The 23,874-nt window shown below is 47.0% G+C and overlaps 1 protein-coding gene across 45 annotated transcripts in view; it reads left to right on the top strand.

Annotated features, from left to right (window-relative positions):
- LOC310892886 (uncharacterized protein) overlaps positions 1-12,071 on the top strand; it is a 151,038-nt gene extending 138,967 nt beyond the window's left edge. For 20 of the 45 annotated variants that reach the window (XM_083821127.1, XM_083821137.1, XM_083821149.1 and 17 more), the window contains 6 exons: positions 1,083-1,535; positions 2,357-2,565; positions 10,000-10,071; positions 10,253-10,315; positions 11,545-11,692; positions 11,889-12,071. In XM_083821127.1, coding sequence (XP_083677253.1) covers positions 2,418-2,565; positions 10,000-10,071; positions 10,253-10,315; positions 11,545-11,692; positions 11,889-12,051 — 594 coding nt within the window. In that variant the 5' untranslated portion in view covers positions 1,083-1,535; positions 2,357-2,417 and the 3' untranslated portion in view covers positions 12,052-12,071. Of the gene's footprint in view, positions 1-1,082; positions 1,536-2,356; positions 2,566-6,429 lie in introns of all 45 variants that reach the window. The other 25 variants (XR_014578561.1, XR_014578562.1, XR_014578563.1 and 22 more) reach the window with 18 other exon arrangements.
- The last annotated feature ends 11,803 nt before the right edge of the window (positions 12,072-23,874 follow it).

Here is a 23,874-nt window from a genome sequence, read left to right as displayed (position 1 = left end):
TCAATTAAAACAAGTTGGGGAAAGATTCTATGTGGAGATGAGAGATGTTAGCGTTTGTTCACTGCATCTGGTGTAACAGGAGAAAATCCACTGGGCCTTGAGTGAAAAATAGGATCTGTAAAGTAATCCATGCTGACATAAATCTTGTACACTAAATATGTAAGTAGTTTTCTGAGAAATACTCTATAAAGTGCATCTCTATTCCCTAGTGGGTGTTCACAAGATGATAAAACTGCATCATACTGCACCACGAGGTAGTGAAGCTTTTTCAACTTAGGAAGGTTACATTTTTCTGAGATGTTTTAATTCTTTTACTTGTTTAGAGTTTGTATTGGTCAAGGTGTCACTTCCATGTAAGCTACCTGGTCAAATATCCCTTGTACTTCTAAGGAATAATACGTACTACTTTCTAGTTCCTTGTACACTGGGTGCCATTCTAGGATGTCTGATTGTATGTTTTTGTATTTCTACTTTGGAGATTTCTGAGAAACATTGCACTAAGTCCTTGGAAATAGTCAGGGGAGGACTGAACATGTGGGGTAAATCAGCAGTGGTGCTGGAATGGGATGCAGACAGCAGGAGAAGCTGGGCATGTTTCAGCCTGACATGCAACCACTTGAGCTCTCAGCTGTAGTTATATTTTCAGATGCTGTAGCTCCAACAGAAGAACACTGGCTCACCTATAATACACACTTCCTGCTGGTGATTTCAAAAATGTCCATCTTGATTTGCCTTTTAAGATGGGTAATAGTTAATTGCACTTGTGATCAACCTAGAGTTGCCAGCAAATCTTTCTTGAAAGAAGACTGGACACAGCTGGAGGTGGTGATGGTTCAGCCCCCCCTGCAAGTGCACTACTGTTCATGGGGTCATTCTAGGGATGGCAGAGGTAAATCTTGAACACCTGTTGACTTGGAGGGCACTGACATCACAGGCAAAGGCTCCCTGCAGCTGTGGGTATCTAGGCCTGTGTGAGCATCCCACATCATTATCCTTGGCCCTTAGAGTCATTGCCCCTCCCCCCATGGAGAAGCCTGTCACAGCATGGAATGAAAACTTTTCTCCTCTGTGTTTGATTGCAGGAGTGCCTGCAGGTCATGCGTGTACCTAAAATCTCTGCAAAAAGCTGCCTTTCAGCTAGATCTTTTGCCAGAGCCATGGGCAGATTAATCATAGAATTATAGAACATCCTGAGTTGGAAGGGACCCACAAGGATCGAGCCCAACTCCTGGCACCACACAGGTCTACCCAATAATTGAGACTACATAAGAGCACAGTCCAAATGCTTCTTGAACTCCTACAGGCTTGGTGCTGTGACTACATCCCTGGGGAGCCTGTTTGAGTGCGTAACAACCCTCTTGGTAAAGAACCTCTTCCTGATGTCCAGCCTGGACCTCCCCTGTTGCAGCTTGACACTGTTCCTGTGAGTCCTGTCACTGGTCACTAAAGAGAAGAGAGCGGTGCCTGCCCTTCCACTTGTCCTCATGAGGAAGCCGATTGCAGGGATAAGAGCCAGTCTTGACTAATGTCACAGAGTAAGAACTGACTTCACACCTCTGTTGGCTTGGGACATGCTGCAGTGCATTGCATTTGAGGCTAAAACAGGCGGTTTGGGGCTGTTTGTTCTGGTGTAACCTGGAAGGCAGCGGGTGACCGGTACTGGCATAGGTTAGTTCTCTGGCCCAGCTACTGGACCTGTTGCAGGGGTTGGAGTGGGCTCAGGGCTGCCTTTTTGTGGGGGGGTGGTGGTGTGGTAACAGGGGTTGGATTAGCATTAAGTGTGGGTTTGGTAGGCACAGATGAGCCAGGCTGCAGCACATTGCAGTGAGTCTCAATCTCTCTAGACTTGCCAGGGTGGCAGTGTACTTTTCCCATATATTTGACTAGAGAAAAGTGAATGATATTGTGCAAAAAAGGGAATCTCTGAGTAATTCCAGTGCTTCCAGTGAATTTGATGGCAGAGCTGGCTCTCTTACTTGGAGGGGGTGCAATGGAACTATGGAAGCTGATATGGGAATGTGCATTGGAAGGGAATGGGAGGCAAAGGAAAGGCAGAATAGAACTAAAGAGCTCCAAAATGCTTCCTTTAATGGAAGTTAGGATTTCCTAGAATGCATTTCATTTAAGTTAGCTGCCCCTGTGAGAATGTGCCCGTGTGCACATGTATGTGAGTGTGCAATTGAAGATTTGTCAATAGCTATTCCTTAGCTCTGGCCAAGCCCTGGTTGGTTGTGGTCCCGCTGTTACTCTGACATGCACTCAGAATGCTGACCAGGGCCTGGCTGTTGATTTCTGTTGAGAGACATTTTTACCATTTGCTTCTTAATTAATTTTCTTTTCCAAAACTTTGTTGCAGACAACTAGTGCCAGACGAAGCTTGCTTTCACCCTAGAAGAGAAGATCTCTCAGAGTTGGAGATGGCAATTTCCAGTCCTAAGAAATGGATTCTAACCTGTAAATCCTACCCACTCTCGAGGACTCTTGAAGTGCCCTGGTTCTGGCAGTGGGAAGAAGACCCTGTCCACACTAGTCCCCCTCACTTGCACAGAGGGGGACCCCAGACAAGTTAGTGACTTAACTTCTGTACTGTTGAATAAGTGTGGGAGGGTTCCTCAGAGTTGTGGGAGGGGAACTACTAAAGCACAAAGCTACTTCATTCTGTGTCTTCCAACTGTTTACCTCAGTCTGGCCATCAGAGCAATTCTGACAGTGTGGATGAAAACAAAATGGTGAAACAAAGTTAAGAAAAGAGAAATGACAGGAAAAACAAAACAGCTGCTTCATTGTTGTGGTTTAACCCAGCTGGCAGCTAAGCACCACACAGTTGTTCGCTCACCTGCCCCCCTGATGGCCTGAGGTGTCATGAGCCCATTGAGCTATAAATAATTCACCCTTATGTTGCCAGTCCAGGTCCACCTGAACCACTTCAGTCTGAGCAGCCTGATCCACCTGCTGGTGGTTCTGATGTTCTTCAGTAGCCTGATTTTTGAAGCACATCAGCATCTACATGGCATACCTTTATAACCAGGTTCTCTACCTGGGCAGCAATATCTTGCCACAATGCAGCAGCCCAGGTGGGTTTGCCCCCGTGCTGGCAGTTCTGCTTCCATTGCTGTAACCACCCCCACAGGGCATTTGCTACCATCCATGAATCAGTATAGAGATAGAGAACTGGCCACTTTTCTCGTTCAGCAGTATCTAAAGCCAGCTGGATGGCTTTCACTTCTGCAAACTGACTCGATTCACCTTCTCCCTCAATAGCTTCTGCAACATGTCATGTAGGACTCCATACAGCAGCTTTCCATCTCCAATGCTTTCCCACAGTATGACAAGACCCATCAGTGAACAGGGTATATTCTTGTTTTCTGGTAGCTTGTTGTACAGTGGGACTTCTTCAGTATTGGCCACCTCCTCCTCTGGTGATACCCCAAAATGTTTACCTTCTGGCCAGTCCATAACCACTTCCAAGATTCCTGGAGGACTGGGGTTTCCTGTTTGAGCCTGCTGAGTTGCGTAATCAGTGCAACCTGCTTACTCCATGTAGCATCAGTTGCTTGATGTGTAGAGGGGATGCTTCCTTTGAACATCCAGCCCAGTACTGGCAGTTGGGGTGCCAGGAGGAGCTGTGTTTCAGTACTGACCACTTCCGAAGCAGATCAAACTCCCTCATATGCTGCTGATACCTCCTTTTTGGTGGGAGTGTAGCAGGCATCAGATCCTCTGTATCCCTGACTCCAAAACCCTAGGGGTTAACCTCGAGTTTCTGCAGGCTGTTTCTGCCAGAGGCTCCGGGGGGGGCCATTCTCCCCGGCTGCAGTGTAGAGCATGTTCTTTACATCTGGTCCTGTTTGGATTGGCCCAAGGGCTACTGCATGAATTATTTCCTGCTTAGTTTGTTCAAAGGCTTGTCATTGCTCAGGGCACCATTTGAAATCATTCTTCTTACGGGTTACTTGGTAGAGCGGGTTTACAATCAGACTGTAATTTGGAATATGCATTCTCCAAAACCCCATGACACCTAGGAAAGTTTGTGTTTTTTTGCTAGTTGGTGGAGACATCGCTGTTATTTGTTGATCGCATCCATTGGGATTTGCTGATGTCCATCTTGCCATTTTATTCCAAAAAAGTGGGTCTCTTGTGCAGGTCCTTTGACTTCATTTTGTTTTATGGCAAAACCAGCCTTTAGAAGGATTTGGACTATTTTCTTCCCTTTCTCGAAAACTTTCTCTGCTGTATCACCGCATAACGATATAATCAGTGTACCAATTGTGGTGTACCACTTGGCTGTCATTGATTCCAGTTCATACTGGAGTTCTAGCATGTCCGGCACTGCAGCACTCAGTGGTGGCGTGACTTCGTTCAGGCCACGATAGTCCACTGTTAGTCTCCACTCACCATTAGACTTTTGCACTGGCCATATGGGACTATTAAAAGGTGAATGAGTCTTGCTGATCACTCCTTGGCTCTCCAGTTGACAAATTAGCTTATGGATGGGAATCGGGGAGTCTCGGTTGGTGCGATATTGCCGCCGGTGCACAGTTGTGGTAGCGATTGACACCTGCTGTTCTTTGACCCTCATCAGCCCCACGACAGAAGGGTCCTCTGAGAGACCAGGCAAGGTAGACAAGTGTTTAATGTCCTCTGTCTCTAAGGCAGCTATGCCAAAAGCCCAGCAGAACCCTTCTGGGTCCTTGAAACATCCTGTCCTGTGACAGTCTATGCCAAGGATGCATGGAGCATCTGGGCCAGTCACAATACGGTGCTTTTGCCACTCATTCCCAGTTAGACTCACTTCAGCCTCCAGTACAGTTAACTGCTGGGATCCCCCCGTCACCCCATAAATACAGATGGGTTGTGGCCCTTTATAGCCTGATGGCATTACAGTAGACTGTGCACCAGTGTCTACTAAAGCCTTCTAGTTCCGTGCGTCTGATGTGCCAGGCCATCAAATCCACGCAGTCCAATAAACTTGATTGTCCCTTTCCTCCCCCTGGCAGGAGGCAGGGCCCCTCTAATCCTGGTCAGAATCTTCGTTTCTGTGTCTGAAGGACTGCTTGCTGGAAGTTGGAGCAGCAAGCTTTTCAGAGAACCCCTTTTTCCCTGATTGTTTTCTTCTGCAACTCACGTACTCGTGCCTCTAGGGTTGAGGTAGATTTTTCCATCCCATTTTCTAATGTCTTCTCCACAGTCACGTAGGTAAAACCACAGGGTGGCACAGGGTGTGTACCCACTCTGTCATCTTCCTTGCACAGAAGGATGCTTACCCCTGATTGCTGAGACACTGGTTTGTACAGGTGGGGAGGAAGATAAATTCTCTTTGAGTTGGTGGACCTCTTCAGAAAGTTTCTCCACAGCCGAGATGCAGGCCTGTAGGGAAGAGGAGAGACTTTCTTTGTACTGCTAGAGTTGTTCAGCCAATTCATCCATTGTGGGTTCCTCTTGCTCTTCCCAGGCCATTAGTGCCAATGAGCTGGCATATGATGATGGTGCATTCCGTACAAACTTCTGCTATGTGGGTCGTGTACATTTGACTTGATCTGGATCTGTGGGTATTTGTTCGTTGTCTAGGTCCTCATAAATCACCTCCCGTATGGCTAATTCCCTCAGGTACTGGATTCCCTTCTCCATAGTGGTCCACTTGCCTGGAAGACATAGTTCTTCCTTGAAGGGATACCTCTCCTTCACAGCTGCCAGGAGATGCCTCCAGAGGCTGTAAGGTGGTCCTGCATCTCTAGCAAGGGATCCCAGCCACCTGGCTTCCCTGCCCTCTAATTCCAGACAATTGGCTCCAGTGTCCCAGCACCGGAGCAGCCAAGTGACAAGCTGCTCACCTATACAGCGACCGAAATCTTTTCGCACATCTCGTAGCTCACGCTGGGATAGGTTTTGGCTAGATACTGCTGTTTTTGTGACATCTTCATCCTCCTGTTCCTCTCATGGCCTGGCCTTGTCTTCTCCATACCTAGTCTTAGCAGAAGTTTCTCTGCGTATTAAATGATCTGACTCTATACTATTTTTTCACCTTGGTTACGGGTGCAACTGACACTGGTACAGTTTGTTTCCCTGGCTCAGCCTTAGGGCCCATTTTAGGGCTTGGAGTGGCTGCTGGGCCTGTCTCAGGTTGAAGTGGCTGCAGGGTCTGTCACTGGGGTTATATTGGCATCGAATGCAGCTCGGTAAGCATAGGCCAAGCCCCAGCATGTTGCAGTGATTTCTGTATGTCTGGTACTGCCAGGGCGATGACGCACCTTTTTCAAGCGCTCTACCACTTTTTTAGGTTTTAGGTGTTCGGGGGTGAATTTCCAAAGCACTGGAGGTCCCACTGCTCTAGATGCCTGCCTCTATCCTCCCCCTCTCCCTGCCACTCATAAGTATACTGCCTCAGGACAGATCTCTGGATGACACTCTTAAGTATTTGTTTAACCTTAGACAAAACCTGAAGTGCACTCAGGAGACATAGCAAGGAGAACATGCTGGTCTGAACATCGCAAGGATATTTGAAGTTCTGGAAAGCTACCCTAACTCGCCTGGAGGAGACAAAAGGGATAGTGAACACATGGGAAAAAAACATCTTCCCCTGACCCCTCCGTAGATTCTTCCCTGAAGAAGCAGCATGAAAGGGGTAATTATTTACAGTTTCTGAGGTAGGATTCCCAAAGTATGGAGTTGATGACAATGCTGAGTACAAATACCAGATCAGTCTCACGGCCAGTAATTCTGTCATACCATAAGCCCGTGTTACACAGTACAGCAAAATAATAACCCTGTACCAACCCCCAGAAGTGATAAGCACTATGACAGGGAACATACACACTAAGTAATGTGCTATGTAACTCAATTTGGAAAACTGGCACAGCAGACTTGAGATCACAAAAAGCAGCATTGTGATTAGGAACTATTAAACTGATGTAATGCTTATAAAAATCTTGTTTTAACACACACTAGTCAGATCTGTTGTTATCTCAACCCTTCTGGCCCCATGTTGGGCGGCAAAAAAGGACTGTTGTGGTTTAACCCAGTTGCCAGCTAAGCACCACACAGCTGTTCACTCATCCTCCACCCTCCCTCTCTGGGATTGGGGAGAGAAAGAGGAAAGTGAAGCTTGTGGGTTTAGATTGAGACAGTTTATTAGAACAGAAAATAATAATAATAATAGTACTACTACTAACGATGCATACAAAACAAGTGATACACACTGACTGATGCCCAGCCTATCCCCGAGCAGTCAGTCCCCCCCACCCCAGCTAGCCACCCCTATATATTGTTCAGCATGAATTCAGATGGTATGGAATACGCCTTTGGCCAGTTTGGGTCAGCTGTCCTGGGTCTGTCCCCTCCCAGCTCCTGCTGCACCCCTAGCCTGCTCGCTGGCAGGACAGAGCGAGAAGCTGAAAAGTCCTTGGCTTGGTGTAAGCACTGCTCTGCAACAATTAAAACATCAGTGTGTTATCAACATTACTCTCATCCTAAATCCAAAGCATAACATCATACCAGCTACTAGGAGGCAAACGAACTCTATCCTAGCTGAAACCAGGACAAAAAGTTTGGCAAAGCTAAGAAAAGAGAAGAAATGACAGGAAAAAACAAAACAGCTGCTTCATTCATTCTGCTGAGGAGGATTTTATTAAATACAGTCTATTGAAATGAGAATGTATTTTACAAAATCCTTTCCTAACTAAGAAGCTGCTGTGGGAATGTGGCTGTGCGGACGTGATTGTGAGTGCAGGAATGTGAGCATTTGCTGGGGGGGGAGGGGGAGGGAAGTGTTCATTGGAGTGGCTTGGCATGTGAAATAGCATGTGCTAGGCAATGCTGACAGTGTCTTGAAGAGGGAAGACCCAGGTAGATTGGAGGAAGGAGGAACAATGGCCAAAATGGCCATGGCCATTGTAGATTTGCCAATAGCTCTTGTCCAGCTCTGGGCAATCTTGGGTTGTCCTGTTAGTCTGTGCCATGCACTCAGAATGTTCTCCTCAGGCTAGCTGTCGGAGGCAGCCAGACAGTGGTGATGACCCCTGCCTAGGAACAGGCAAAGCGAGATCAGTGCCCTTCAAGGCCATCAAGTACAACTGTCAACCTGACTTACCAAATCTCCTCACTAAGCCATGTGTACTGCCACATCCATGTCTGTTAAATCCTCCAGGGTTGGGGGAGCACCGCCACTTCCTGTGGCAGCCCATTGCAATGGTTGACCACCTCCCTCTGTGAAGAAATTCTTCCCTTTATCCAACGTAAACCTGCCCAGGTGCAGCTTGAGACTGTTTCCTTGGGTCCTATTGCTTGTCACCCAAGGAGAGTGACATCATCCTGGCTGGCTGGTCTCCCATCAGCCTCTTTCTCTGCAGACTAAGAAACCCCAACAACCCTTGTTCCCTTGGCTGCTTCTCATTCGTCTTGTCTTCCGATCCCTTCACCAGCTTTGTTCTCTGTGCACGCTTCGGAGCGTGTATCCTCCCTGCAGTGAGAAGCCAAGTGCCCTCTGGTAAATTCATGTCCCAATGTTTCCATGTCCCAGCACCCAATGCATGTGACGTGGTCTTTAACACTCTGTTTTATCTCTTAACCTTTCCAGAGGCTTGTTGGCGAGTTGCCAGGCCTCACCATACTGATATCCCAGCCAGCGCCCCCTATTCAGGGAGACTTCACTTTCATGGCTCCTTTGATCACACACAGCGCAGGTTTCAGCACTCACAGGTGGTGACCTGTGTTGATGGCCTCAATGGTCAGGTCTACCCCTCGATCACAAGCACATCTTTCTGCATGTGGCATCCCTCCCCCTATGTCCTGATACTTCATGGGCCCACTGAGCTACAAACAGCTCAGCCTTACCGTCCCCTGTAGACATCCACGTGAGACACTTGAGTTCTCAAAGCTCAGTCCACCTCTTTATTATGATGTTTTCTGGGGGCATGACTCTTGGGCACGTGAGCATCTCTGTTACGTATCTTTTCTACTGAGGCAGCAATATCCTCCCACACTAGAGCAGCACAAGTAGGTTTACCTCTGTGCTGCCAGTTGGTCTGCTTCCATTGCTGTAGCTACCCCCGCAGAGCATTTGCCACCTCATTGCAGATGTTTTGTGAGGTCACAGTGGGCCCCATGAATTCATGCAGAGGTCCCGTAGCACGTCCTGTCATAGCCACCTTGTGCTCGTGGCCTAGAGGGTGCAAAGCAGGTTCTGGCTGCTGGCAAGTGGTAGCATGGGGCAAGCACAGGGGATTGCTACTTCCAGCTGCTGCCTGCTCTTCCTTCTCTCTCTCTCTGTTCTCCTCCTCTTGGTGGCCCCATGTCCCGGGGAGACCTTGACTATCCCATGGTTAGGACTGCGCCCAGGTAGGGTTGGCAGTGAGGGATGCTCTGGCAATGCTGGCTCTGGGCCCAGCACCACGTTCTTGGGGCTGCCTGGCAAGCAGTCTTGGCTGGCAGGGCCATAAGGGAAGCCGTTGGCGCTAATGGGAGCTTTGCTGCCCTGTGCCTGGTTACTGCAGGGTGGGGGGCAATGGCTCTTGAGCATCTCCCCATATCCCAGCTTGGGGCCTCAGGGATATGGCCTGGAGGGAAGAGCTCAGCTGCTGTTGACTCCAGGCACAACAGCCTTTCTCCTGTTCCCCTGCAGCACTCCCCTAACAACGCCAGGTCTCCCTGCCAGGTCCCCAGCCCACAGCCGAGAAGCGAAGATGGGGTGGTGCTGGGTGAGCCATCTGCTGGCCAGGGCGCTCTGCACTGTGAGCAGCGCAATGACACCCTGTTGTCCTCTGCAGCTCCCTGTTCGGTTTTTCCTGCTTTGGGGAACGTAACAGGCCCCCCGGTAGGCAAGCACAGCCTTGTCTGTCCAGCGGGTCTTTGAGTGCTGGTGCCTATTGCCCTGAGTCAGCATCTGGGGAGCTGCTGGGTCCCACGTGTGGATCCCATCGTCCCTGTGCTGTCACTGCACATCCCGTGTAATGAAGCCTATTAGAGTGTGTCACGAAGGCTTTCCTCTTCTGTACTCCATTGCAGGTTCTCATGTAGGCAGCGCTTATTCAGCTTCTCCCCTGAAAACTGGTTCTGAGCCTTGGGGGAATCCCAGGGGTGAGTTGCCTATATTGTTGTCCTTCGGTGTTTGTCTGGGCCCTGGTCAGGGCTCACCCAACGTTAGCCACTTGTGGCTTCCACGGCATTACGTGATCCCCTTCCAGTCTCTGTAGCCCCTTTCCAGGGGAGCCTAGCACAACATGGAGAGAAAAACTTGGTTGTCTTTGCTTGCTTACAGCTCTGCCTGCAGGCCGCCCATCTCGGCAGTACCGTTTTCTTAAGCATCAAGGCTTTTCCAGGGGTAAGCAGCCCACCTTTATTGGCTTTGCAGTGACAGCATTTATTTTCAGTCTTGTTTTCAGGGGAATGTACCTTCATACATTCTTCACTGATGCTCAGATACATGTAAGAGCAAAGTGGGAATCAAGTAAGGCTTCTTTATCTCGTGAAGCTGCATTGCAAGCTGCTGAAGCCTTGAGCTTCTTCCAGCATTGTCTGCAAAGACAGCAGCTTTTGGGGCTGAGTTTAGAGCCTGGGTGAACTCCTGGGGGTCCTTTTCCCCAGGAGCTGTGCACATGGTGAGTTTTATGCCAATACAGTTCCCGTGCTGGCATCTGGTACCACACTGCCACGTGCTCGTCAGTGGAAGGGGGGAACGGGTGTCAGGCAGCATTAGTGTTTCCTGCCATTCAAAGCTGAAGGAGTTTATTACAGTATGTGACAGGAGCTGTTCTCGTGTGCCTTTGGTTGCAGATGTGGCCACAGGTGCTGGCTCTGCATCTCTTCAGTGGAATCCTGATTCTGAGTTTTGGAGAGGTCACCTGGGTACATTGGCTCTATATATTTCATGAGGGAGCTGCCAGGCTACACCCAGGAGGTCAACCCAGCCACTCTGCAGGCATTTCTTAGGAAGCTGTTTATTGCAGCATTTCACACTAGCTTTCTTCCTCCATGTTTGTTTTCAGCTGTTCCCATAAAGAATGTTTCCCTCAGTTTTAGGATGGATCCTGGTTTTGAGCAACAGGGACATCCCAAGTTGCCAATGCTATGTTGCCAATGCTTCTTTTGGAGTAAGAGTAAACATTTAGAGCGAAGAGGATGACAGGTGTTGGGGAGTAGTTACGAGTTCAAACTGCGTTTGCTGCCATTCAAAGCTGAAGATGTATCTTGCAGTATCTTACAGACAAAGCTATTCTTTTTTCTGCCTTTATTTGCAGATTTGGCCAGAAATGCTGGCTCTGCGTCTTTTCTACAGAATAGGGGTATGGAGCATGGGAGAAATTGCATGGGTAAGGCATGCATATTCATTCCCAAAGACACTGCTGGAGATAACCCTCATTCAGCCTCTCCCTCACGAGTGGGCTCTTGCTCAGGATGACTGTACCTGGTCATCCTTGTCCTCTAGCGCTAACACACGAGAATGAGGGAAAGCAACCAAGTGAAGATAACTGCTCGGACTTGCCAAAGACACTGCGAGACTGTCAGTGGTACAGAACTCCTAAAAGCGTGTGACTGTCCCATTTCCTCCAGGGGCTGGCGGTGAAAAAAATGCAGAGGTTTCAGATCACAAATGGGTGCCAGAGCGCATCGCAGTTGTGGTGCTGGCCATCCTTGTGTGTCTGTTCCTTCTGGCGGCTTTGGGCTACTCAGTGAAGTGGTTGCTGAAGATGAGACAACGGTGAGTAGGTTTTTCCCAGCAGTCTCTGCCAGATTGCTGCTCTGTGCAGGGAAGCATTTCTAGCGAGAACATCCTGGAGCACAAGGAGCTCTGGGCAGCTCTTTGCTGGGATTTCTGCTGAGAGACTTCTTTAATGTTAGCCTGTCGATTCGTATTAACGCATTTTCTTTTTGAAAACCCTTTTGTTCTGTCGCAGAGAACCATTGCTGGGTGAACCTTCCTTTCCCTTGTGGAGTAAAGATCCAGACAACGTGGAAAAAGAAAGAAAAATGGAAGAAATCGCAAAAGAGATTGAAAGTCTGCCTGAGGGACCATGCACATTATTAAGACCTCCACCAAATGCCCTGCATGAGAATTAAATATGTTTGTGCAAACAAAATGTTATACTAACCTTGCATGTTCAAAAGTGATTCTGCAGCCATTTCAGAGGTACAACAGTGGGGGTTATGTGTGAGAAACAAAGTAGTGTTTTTGCACTAGAAGTTGTTTTTGCAGTGGAAAATCCACTAACCGCGCATATTCAAAAGCGATTGTGCAGGTATGACAGTAGCATAACAATGGGGAGTGTGTTAAGCAGAGAAGAGGAAGGTCCCACTGTCGCAAAATAAGGACGATAGCTAAGAAAAACAGAATGAGCAGTACGAAATCAGTGAAAACAAAAATTGCGGTCCCTCTAGTCAGGAGAGAAGGAAAAAAGGAAAGGAGAAATTTAACAGTTGGTCAAATAAAATTGTACATATATGGTATAGAAGGGCATCGAGTAGGTTATGAATCTGTAGTATTCAGCCAGTGAGGAAAGGGGAGAAATCAGGTGTCAGTAATAAGGAATATAAGGTTAAGATGAACTTTTACTGTGTGCTCCTGCTTGCAGGATGCCCACCATTGCCATAGCAAATAAAACAGCTTCACAGAAGACCCTGTCTGAAAAAAAAATTCTTCTCACATTACGATAAGCAGATCAGGGGTCAGTGGAAGTTTCAGCTGTCTTCCTCATTTTGGGACAGTGAAGAAATACAGGACGAGCAGTGCAAAATCCGCAAGAACAAAAAATCGCAGGCCCTCTAGTCCTGAGAGAAGGAAAAAAAAGGAAAACAACCAATTAATGGTTGGTCATATGCAATTGTACAGATATACAATACATATAGCAACAAGCGTCGAGCAGTTTGTGAACCTGTAGTACTCAGCCAATGAGGAAACAGGGGAGGAATTAAGCGTCAGGTAATAGGGAATCCGCACTCCCGCTTGCAGGATGCCTGCCAGTGCAGTTGCTAATAAAAATGCTATTTCACAGAGATCCTCGCCTGAGCCTGTGTTATTGGCTCTTGTGTATCACAGATGCAAGGGGTAACACGGAGGACACAAGGTGCAGATGAGGCTGAGGCACTGAATGCCTTTTTGCTGTAGTTTTTCTGTCCTGTACAGAATTTATCAGACAATCAAGTGATCAGCTGTGCTTAGAACAAGTTTATGAAAGGCAGGTCCTGCCCGGCTCATTTGTGGACATCATCTACTAGAATCTTAGTAAAGCTTTTGAGAGTTTCCCGTGGTATTCTCCTGCAGAGACTGCCTGATCAGGGCTTGAAGAGGTTTGCTGGCTGAAGAACTGGCTGGGTGGCTGGGCTCAGAGACTCAGCGCAGAGTTCAATCCAGTTGGTGGCTGGTCGCCAGAGAGGTTCCCCAGTGCTCCATACGGAGGCCAGGGATGTTCAGTATTCCCATCAGTGATCTGGAGAAGGGGTTCAAGTCCACCCTCAGTAAGCTTGCAGACAATACTAATTAGGGTCTCCAAAGCCATCTATCCTGAAGCAGACCAGCTCCCTGACAATTTGCATAGGCTAGGTCAACAGGCCAAGTCTGACTAAGTGACAGCCAGCAAATGTAAATGCTGGGTGCTGCATTTGCATCAGAACCCCAGAGCAGTGGTGTGGGCTTAGGGATGAGGGGCTGGAAAGTTGCCCAGCGGAAAAGGGCCCGATCCCAGCAACTGGGCTGTGGGTATGAGCTGTGAGATGGCACCAATCTTCTTGTGTATCACCCAGGTGAGCACCCCGTCACCTGGTTGCTCCAGTGCAGGAGTAAGAAGGCCAGTAGCCTGGAATTAGAGCGCAGGGAAGCCAAGCGGCTGGATCCCTCTGAGGGAAGGTGATGTTGACAGAGCAATGGGATAATGGTCACAAGTCATCAGCATCCAGAGGCAAGTCCTGTTAGGTGTGGAAGAGAACTATCCCTTCAGGGAAGAGGTCACCCAAGCAAGTGGACCTCCATGGAGACGGGTATCCAGTACTAAAGGAAGTTAGCCACGCTGGAGAGAGTTTATGGTGACTTGCAGTACGATGACCAATTCTCTAAAGATCCAGATTAAGTCAAGTGCATACAACCACTGTAGCACAGGTTTGTATGGAGTGCCCCATTGTTCTATGCCAACTCATTGGCAGTAACGAGCCGGAAAGACAACGAACATATGCCACACTAATCGGCTGGCCAACTTCAGCAATGCAAAAAAAGCCTCTCTCCCTCCCTATAGACTCACATCTCAGCTGTTGAGAAGCTTTCCCCAAAGGCCCACCAATCAAGAATGCTGTGCAGAAGCTGTCCTGGAAGTTCTGGCAGTTCAATAAGGTTACGTCCTACTCCCTTACCTGTACAAACCAGTATCTCAGCTACTAGGAGCAAGCACTGCTCTCTGCTCAAGAGGATATAGTAGGTACACACCACATGCCACCCTGCAGTTTAACCTGCGTGATCGTGGAGAGGACATGAAAAAATGGGATGGAAAAATCTACCTTGACCCTAGAGGTACACGAATTGCAAGGAGAACAATTGCAAAAGCAGTGTCTTCTGAGAAAACTGCTGCTCCAGTTTCCATGGGCAGTCATCCAGACACAGTAACGAATACTGTGACCAGGACCAGATGAGCTGTGCCTCCAGCCAAGTGGAGAAAAGGACAACCAGGTTTATCTGACTGTGTGGACTCAATGGCCTGGAACATCAGCCCCACAGGGCTTTAAGACTCTAGCGGGCACCAGTGTACCCTAATGCCAGCAAGCTAGAAAGCAGCAGACCCCATCTGTGTTTCTGGAGTGACAGGGGGATCCCGACAGCTAACTGTACTTGAACTTGAAGAGAGGGTAACTGGGAAGGAGTGGCAAATGCACCCCACTGTGACTGGCCCCAAGGCTGCAGGCATGCTTGACATAGACTATCACAGGAGAGGGTACTTCAATAATCCAAAAGTTACCAGTGGGCTATTGGCATAACTGTCTTGGATACACAGCAAATTAAGTAGTTGTCCTTCCTTTTGGAGGACCCTTTTGCTGTTGGATTGCTCTAAGTCCAATAATCCTCAGCAAGGAGGGGGGGGCAGATACATAGTACTTAAGCTTTCTGACAGGTTACACCAGAACAAATAGCCCCAAACAGCCTGTTTTAGCCTCAAATGCAATGCACTGCAGCATGTCCCAAGCCAACAGAGGTGTAAAGTCAGTTCTTACTCTGTGACATTAGTCAAGACTGGCTCTTATCCCTGACCTGACCTGGCTCTTATCCTGTACCTGACCATGGCTCAAAGGATCTACCTTAAAGGCAGGGTAAACAGCTTTCTGGGGAGATGTTAGAGGCATGCATGACCTACAGGCACTCCTGCCATCCAATACAGATGAGCAGTCTCCATTCCAGGCTGTGACAGGCTTCTGCACAGATGGGAAACTGCAGTGACTAAGGGCCAAGGATAATGATGTGGGATGCTCACACAGGCCTAGATACCCACAGCTGCAGGGAGCCTTTGCCTGTGATGTCAGTGCCCTCCAAGTCAACAGGTGTTCAAGATTTACCTCTGCCATCCCTTGGATGACCCCATGAACAGTAGTGCACTTGCAACGGGGGGGGCTGAACCATCACTACCACCAGTTGTCTCATCTTCAGGCAAAGAACGTTTCCTGGCAACCCTAGGTTGATCACAAGTGCAATGAACTATTACAAATCTTCAAAATTCAAAAGAAGAATTAACAAGGATTTTTAGATTATTCCTTTGGACGTACATGGGGTAGCTGACCCAGTGCCGACATGGAAGCAACATCGTGAACAACGTCAACTCTGAGCAATTAAAAATTAAGAAGCCATCTAAGAAAATTTTATCTCCTTCTCTAAGTTAGGAAAGCTCAACTACCTCATAGTACAGTATGTTTGCATTTTATCGTCTTGGGAACACCCACTAGGAAATAGAGATGCACACTATAGTACGCGTTTTTCAGAGAGCGAATTACACATTCAGGGTAGGGGACTGATGTCAGCACATATCCATAAGCTGAATTTACTTCATGGATCCCATTTCTGCTCAAGGCCCTGCATGTTTTCTCCTGTTATACCAGATTCAGAGCACAAATGCCAAGGCCTCCGAACCCTACAGGGGGAGAGGGGTACTTCTCTTTATAGGAAGAGAAATCCACGTGATTATTTTAGTTAAAACAAGTTGTGGAAAGATCCTCTCTTCCTGCTAATGTGTCTTGTTTTGGACAGAATTTCTCAACCCTTCCAAATACAATTTTTATCGGGAATGGCCACTCATCTTTGGTCACTGTGAGCACTGTCATTTCCAGTATGCCACATTTCATAACCATTTTCCATGTTGAAGTGTTTGAAGTGCCCACGTGTTTTTTTTTAAACACTAGTTGAAAGTTTAGACGATGAAAAATTAGTGATAATTAAGCTACAATTTTTAGATAGCTTTAAGTAGAGCTCTAGTCCTCTGTGACATTTAATGCACGTTTCCTAATGCTGACCTTAAAAACCAGCCGAGGGCATTATTTATGCTCATTTCTATCTTCCTCCAAATGAGCAGCCTCAGAAATGATCGAGCCCATTTCACACACAACTGAAGGTAATTCTTGGAAGCACCCAATTCATTTTGAACATCACCTTTTGGCTCCTTGAACCTTAAAATACTCCCTTCAACTTCTAACAAGGTCTTACTAACTTCATAGAGGAAGAGTTGAAAGTGCTTGAAAATATGAAAACATTTTAGTGTAACAGCAGAGTCACAGGAAGCCAGAGCAAATAGTCCTAGAGGACTTCTAAACAGGATTTGCAACCACAACCCGGTCCACCCAATTGGAAGGGTTACCTTTATACTTGCATTCTTTCACCAGATGAGCAGCAAGGGTGCCTCAGCCAACATTTTCACTTTTGTTCAGAAGTTACCATTCTCTTCGTAACATCGTTGGGCCAAAACCTAAGACCTGCAGAGTTGGAAACAGACAATCAATTGCAAGTAAAAGGACAGATGAGCAGAAGCATACTGGCTCACAGAAAACAGAGGTAAGGAATGTTGAAGAAACAAGTGATGGATAGTCGCTCACAAAAAGAAAGAAGGGCACAGTAGACAAGAGCAGACATCTTGAAAGACACCAAACAATGACCCAAGGAAAGCAGAGAAAAAGAGCCAAAAGAAAATTTGAGCAGTGTAGGACAGGAGATTTCTGTCACCACAGTTATATTACTTCAGCTCTTTGTAGAGCAACTGCTGTTAGATATTTCCTTCCACAAGAAATCAGAACAGCAGCTAAGTCAGCTGAAATTTATTGTATTGAAAATGCAATTGGACAATTGTTTGACCAGTTTCAATATTACAGGTAACACAAGATTAAGCTGTCACAGTACTATTACTATGTGTATGAAACCTTGTGGTACCATGGAGAGTGAAAGCCAGTTGTTTGCCTTTGAGATTCATGCCACAAAAATGAAGTAGTTACGCATCTAGAGTTCCTCTCACTCTAGAAAGAGAAATTCCCCAAAATAGTCAGGAGATGAAATGACCATTTTTTTCAGAGTAGCATGCAGAGTGTTCCCCCAACTCCCCAAAAAAGTAAACAAGGCTAAGTGACTTCACTACCTAAACCTACCATCATTCTTGTTTTTAGAAGAGGACAGGTGCATTCTGGAAGTGCCACATCACCTTTGTTTGCCTCCCCACCAGACTCATTTCTCCATTTAGAAGGCCTAGAGGAGTGGAGTTCTGAGATTCTTGATGCATTTTAGGGAAGATGGAGAAGCCTTGAAGGACTGTTTCAAAGATGCTGGTAACTCAGTTCTTGAACTATGGAGTTGGTCAAGAGCTGCCAGGAAGGTGCTTTGTTCAGAAAGCACAGGTTACGACCATAACCACATTACCCAACAACCCCTCACCAAACACCCTACTAATAAAATACTGAAAAGCCCTGTCATTTGGATTGCCCTTGTACCTGACTGTTAGAAAACATGGGCTTCACAAGCAATATACTCCAAGTCTTTCCCACTTCCTTAAACCACATTACCTCTTTGCCTTCAGGAAGAAACAGTTGATTGGATCTATTCTGCAATTCCCTAGGGAATAAAGAAACAGCTCTGAATTTTCAAACCATCTTTAGAGGAAACCACACGAGAAAGGTCTGGCATGGTGAAGACACACCTTTACTAGTTGATTGTCTTATTTTCTCAATCTAAAACAAGTACAACAGATAATGCAACATAGCAACAGTCTCTCAGATTCACCCTTAATCGTGGTAGTGGAGCACATGCAAGTATTCCAGACATTTACAGGCAAAACACCTTCCCAAGTTTGAATGCTAACACAGTTGAGCACAGTTACAAGGGACAAACCGGATACAGAAAGCTCTATCACCCAAGCTGCCTGAGCCAAAGGCAATCTTTGACACAACTCATGGAAACCTAAGACTCAGTCAAGTCCCCTTCTTCCTCTCCAACTAGGGAGGATACAACTGCACTACTGCAGGCACACACACAGTTGCAGATCCTTGAACACCAAGGAAGGCCCCTCTGACAGGGGAGAGCCCCTGCCCAGCTCCCAGACCCCTTACCTACTTCACAGCTCTCCTTCTCACCAGCAGTTCCAGCTTCAACTCTCCTGCAACACTCCATCCTGGTTTGGGCTGGAAGTATCTTCCTCCCAGTACCTGGTGTGGTGCTGTGTTTTGGATTTAAAACGACCCACGCTGGTAACACACTGATGTTTTAATTGTTACAGAGCAGTGCTTTCAGAAAGCCAGAGACTTCTCAGCTTCTCATACCACCCTGCCAGTGGGCAGGCTGGGGGCACACAAGGAGCTGGGAAGGGACAGAACCAGGACAGCTGACCCTCAAGTGCTTTAAGGAATATTCCAGATGTGGCTTCCTGATGAGCACTTTCAAGGGGTGACTAGCCAGAGGGTTGGAAGACCACTGCGTGGGGACAGCTTAGGAATCAGCCAGGGGGTGATGAGCAATTACATTATGCATAGCTTCTTGTGCACAGATTTTATTACCCTTCTTTCTCTTCAATGCTACTGAACTACCTTTATCTTAACCCACAAGCTTTTAGCTGTCCCCCACCATCCCATTAAGGGATGAAGGATGACCCAACAGCTGCATGGTGCTGAGCTGCCGGCTGGGTTAAGCTACCACACACTCACACACTGATCCCTCAAATTCACTGTGCTTCCAATACCACCCCCAAGAATTCCCCCCCAACACCTGGCCCAGACTTGAGGCCCCTGCTATTCACCCCCAGCCCAACTGAAGAGCCCACAGGTCAACACACAGCCACACCCCAAGCTGCAGAAGCTGCACACATCCCTCACCAGCACCAGGCATGACCTGCAGCCTTCCTCCAGCCAACACTGCACAGCCCTGCCCTCCCCTCGCTCATACCAGACACCCCCCACACACCCCCAACAGCTCAGCTGGGGCACACCGCTCCTGTCCCAGCACCCCCACGTACCAAACCCCACTCTGTCCCAGCACCAGGCACTGCATGAACCCAATAAGGGGTGGCCGGGACCTCTCAGGTCCCAAGCACCCGGAGGCTGCGAGAACCGAGCACAACCCCGAGCCCACCACGGAGACGTCCCGGTGACGGCAGACCCTGGCTGAACCTCGCCCTTCACCTCAGGACCCGCTCCCATCCCCTCGCACGCCAGGCGCAGGGGCTGCACCTCCCCACTTGTAACGGCGCTACTTCAGCCTCGGGGTTTCACCACGGGCTCAACGACCCGCTAACGACAGCTCCGTCGCTCCACAAAAGCCCGAGGAGACCCCAGCACCCCCAGGAAAAGAGGAACGGGAAGGAGCAGGCAGACACGCGCAGAGCCACGGCAAACCTGAGCACCGCCCTCGCCTCCAGCGCTGCCACACAGCCCCGCTCCCGCAGCACCGCCGAAAGCCACCCCCTACCCTCCTCGGCGCCATTTATAGGCCAGCCTCGAGTCCCCGCCCCCAGCCCTCACACGCTGATTATGCTAAGTGCGCCCAGAATGCTAATTAGCCGCATGCGCAGTCCGTGTTCCAGAACCTTCTGGAAAGGGGTTGGGGGGGGGGCGCTGTTGCTGAGGTGCTCCCTGCCCCCCGGCTGTCAGAGCCACGGCTGCACAGGGGGCAGGTGGTTGCTGGGGGGTGCCCAGAAAAGGGCTGCCGTGCCTTCGCGAGGTCCGCTCTTCTCAGCCAATTTTAAATCTCTTACGCCCCTTTCCTACCAAATGTGTCACACGTCGTCTTTTTCTCCTCGGTCTCTCACAGGCACTGCGGGCAAGGGGTGCCTACACCCCTGGCCTGGCTCCAGCAGCTGGCACCCAGCGCACTCATCAGTCCACCCGGTAGCTGGCTGTCCGCGCTCGAAGTCATACAATTCCAAAATCATTTTGCTCAGGAAAAAAAAATAAATAATAATAGAAAAAAGACCAAAACTTTAAACCTTGAAAAGTTGTGCTTGCCCTTTCCTGGCTTCCCTCTGCCTCCTTGCCAGGCTTGGCCACCACCTGGCACGTGTGTGCAAAACCCACCACTGGTGTCACCTTAGCTGTCCTGGGTTTTTCTTTCTCCCTGAAGGAACTGGCCAGCAGTTCTTGGCCTTGCTCTCAGGCAGGTCTGCTGAAAGTCTTTGGTTTCTTACCTTTAGCCTGGACTTTGTAAATACTGTAAAGCAAGAGAACCGAGGTCCGTGTGTCTTTCTGTGCTAGAAGCAGACGAAATTCACATATGGCAAGCCAATGCTAAGGACTGCACCTCAGTATCTGAAGGATGTTGAAACTTGCTGGACAAGGCAAACAGTGTTGACATAATAAAAGCAGATCACATGTGAAAGATGACCGCCATTTCTGCATACCACATGTTTTTGGTTGTATGATTGTGTGGTGCTTAAGAGCAGAACGCAAAAAAGTATTTTATTTATATTTTTTACACCAATGTTTATAGAATTGCCAGAGCAAATGGGTTGGCTGAACCTTTTCCAGTTAGCTAGTTAACTCATTCTTAATGAATGTGATATTTAATTTGGAGCTTTGGGAGCTCTCTTCACTATGACTTACATCTTTGTCCAGGAAATCACATGTTCTTTTGTTTCAGGAAGCACTCTCCTTTAACAATAAAGTATTGTTTTTTTCAATATATACTTGTATTTGAAATCACTTTGGCTAAAGCCAAGAGACTTGGACCCAGACCTAATCTTTTTGTTAAGAAGCAATATAAAGAATTTCACAATGCTGATTTTCCATGCTGGGATATATTTGTGTGGGACACAAACTTATATACATTTAATTTTTTTCTTTGATTTCAAGATTAACATTTCAAACAAAAATCATTTAACAGTTAGGCTCCTATGCAATGACTGTACAGGAGTGAAATGCAAAAGCAGAGCAGGAGTGACTTTATTGCATATGAATTATAAGAACTTAAATTAAAGCATCAGTAATCTCAAAGGAAAGTGTCAGTACTGAGAGAAGTGAATGAAGTAGTTTATATTCATAATCTGATATGTTAGACAGAAAATGGCTTGGGTAATCAAGACTACTTTATTTCCTTGACTATTTTTCTGTTGTAAATATTTTACTGTCCAGATACTGGGAGAGGGAATCTTTTTTTTGTTGTTTACAAGAATGTCATTGTATAATGTAACTGAAGTATATGTATATTATGTTTCCCAAGTAGAAAAATTAAAAGCACAATTATCTTTCAAACACTTGCTTTGCTTTTTGCAATTGAAAGATACTAATTTTTGAGCAGGTTAAGCACAGAGGAGATTGTATTTAGGTGTGCAATGAATTTACACACCTTCTAGCAAACAAATCCATCACAAGGTTTTGGTAGTATTATCTATACTTGACTTGCGTGCAATTCATTAACAATTGCCCTCAAATAAATGAGGCCTGTGGCCATTTTTGCCTCTTGCCTTTACTCCACTTGAACCCCTGGGAAGCAGAGGTCCTTGTCATGCTTTTCAGGTGAGGCTGTTGTGAATAATAGAGGTGAACTCTCCTGGGTATGTGTGGCAGGGTACTCCTCCCACCCCCAAACTGACCTTTCACACCCATTACCTTACTGAAGCAATAACCACCAGAGGTGGTTATGATGGCTGCATCTGGCTCATGTCAGACTGGGGAGACAGATAACACAATAGCCAAGGGCTAACTGAGCATGCACCAAACAAATGTATTTGGTATGTAAATATGACTGAGTCAGTTATCTTATCCTACAAACGGGGAACAGCTTAGAGCCCATTGAGCTCTCTTAGATGGCAGCGAGCTGCACACTAGTTTCTTCCCTTGAGCAGGGATACTTCTCAAGGTTACTCAGCGAGGTTGACAGATGACTTATCCACAACAGATTCTTGGTAAGTGACTAATAGCTGGCATGCTGAAGTTTCTTTAAGTTGTATTTTGGATTGATTGCATACAATCCTTTCTAGACAAAAACTCTTGAGCAAGTCTGGGACTAGGATTGGGTCTAGCCACACCTAGACTCCTCTGAGAAGGAGTTCAGAAAGCAAGGGGGTACATTCTGAACCTTGTCACTCAACAGGAGGGTCTCCTAGATCTTTAGATATAACCTGTTGACCAAGTAATTCACACTGCCAGTCTGTTCAATTCCTCATTTTTCTGTCTCAAATATGAGGATAATCATCACTGAGTCACTGATTTAGGCCACGGAGGAACATTTGCCTGATGATGCAAAGGTCTGGTGCAGCATAAAGTTATGATCAATTGGTGTTAGTCTTCTGAAGCAGTCAAAGTTCAATGTCTAAGATTAGTAAACAATTTTAGTAGCAGGATAGGAACCTGCCCTACATCAGCCTGCTTGTTCTGTCCAGAGGGGTAGCTTCTTCCTCACCTATGTTATGGGATGACTCTGCTCTGTCTGACCTGACCTACATAAACTGTGGTGTGATTCTGATCTTTGTTTGGAAGTGGATATTTCTAGTGAGATAAAATATAAACTTTTTTCAGCAGGAATATTCGTTATATCAATGTATTTCATAAAACTGTGACCTATGTAAAGGATGAAATTGGGATAGGAGACCTGTAATACCAAGCTCTTCTGTCTGTCAGTATCACTTGCAGGTCTTGTGCTTGTTTACTGAAAAGAGTGTGTCTTGTCTTTTCTTTCCCTTCTGTTTTTTTCACTCTCTTTAGTTCACTAAACTAGCTTTAACTGAATGCTTGCTTTGTTTTGCCTGGCAGCAGTTACAACCCTCTGCTCTTTCCTGGCTCCTTGGACCCCTCCTGCAGCAAGTTCCTCAGACTTACTTGGTGCTTCCCTAAGCCTTAGTCAATCTTAGCTGTGACCTGTGGATGACTTCAGAAAATTTTATTTCCCTTTCTCTTCTGGGGTCTCTTTTTGTGCCTCTTAGCTATAGTTAAAGCTGTCTTTCTCCTGTAAGACTGAAGTCAAGCTTTTTGCTGCCTTCTCACTTTGCCCCTCTCAAAACTGACTAAAAGCTTGCATTTTACTAAGCTATTTCAGCAACTGTCTGGCTTCACCAATTAAAGTTATAAGATCAGATATGCTGTAAGGAATCAATTCTCCACTCCTGTGAAATAAAAGGTACATTTTTTTCCACTTAAGGGACCTACCAATGCAGCTTCATGGGAACACTTGCAGGCAGCATTTCAGCCAGGAGAAAATCTGGTCAATGAAGTAAGTGATTCAGAAAGTGTGGAAAGCTGAAGGATTTAGAAAATTCTAGTTTAGAGAACCGATTTAAGTCACCTCTGGAAGTCTAAGTGCTGCTACAGACATCTGACATATGTCCTGAAGAGCTGATAACTGGTTCACTGTTTGGTATAAACACCTGTGTATTGTCATTATTGCCACATCAGCTTTGGCTATTTGTAAAAACTCAGTATCCAACTATAGGTGTGTGTAAGTAATTTTATGGTCTC

The sequence above is a fragment of the Anser anser genome (genome assembly GCF_964211835.1).
Source record: "Anser anser genome assembly, chromosome: 1".
Classification (NCBI taxonomy): Eukaryota; Metazoa; Chordata; class Aves; order Anseriformes; family Anatidae; genus Anser; species Anser anser.
This window is presented reverse-complemented; position numbering and strand designations above follow the sequence as displayed.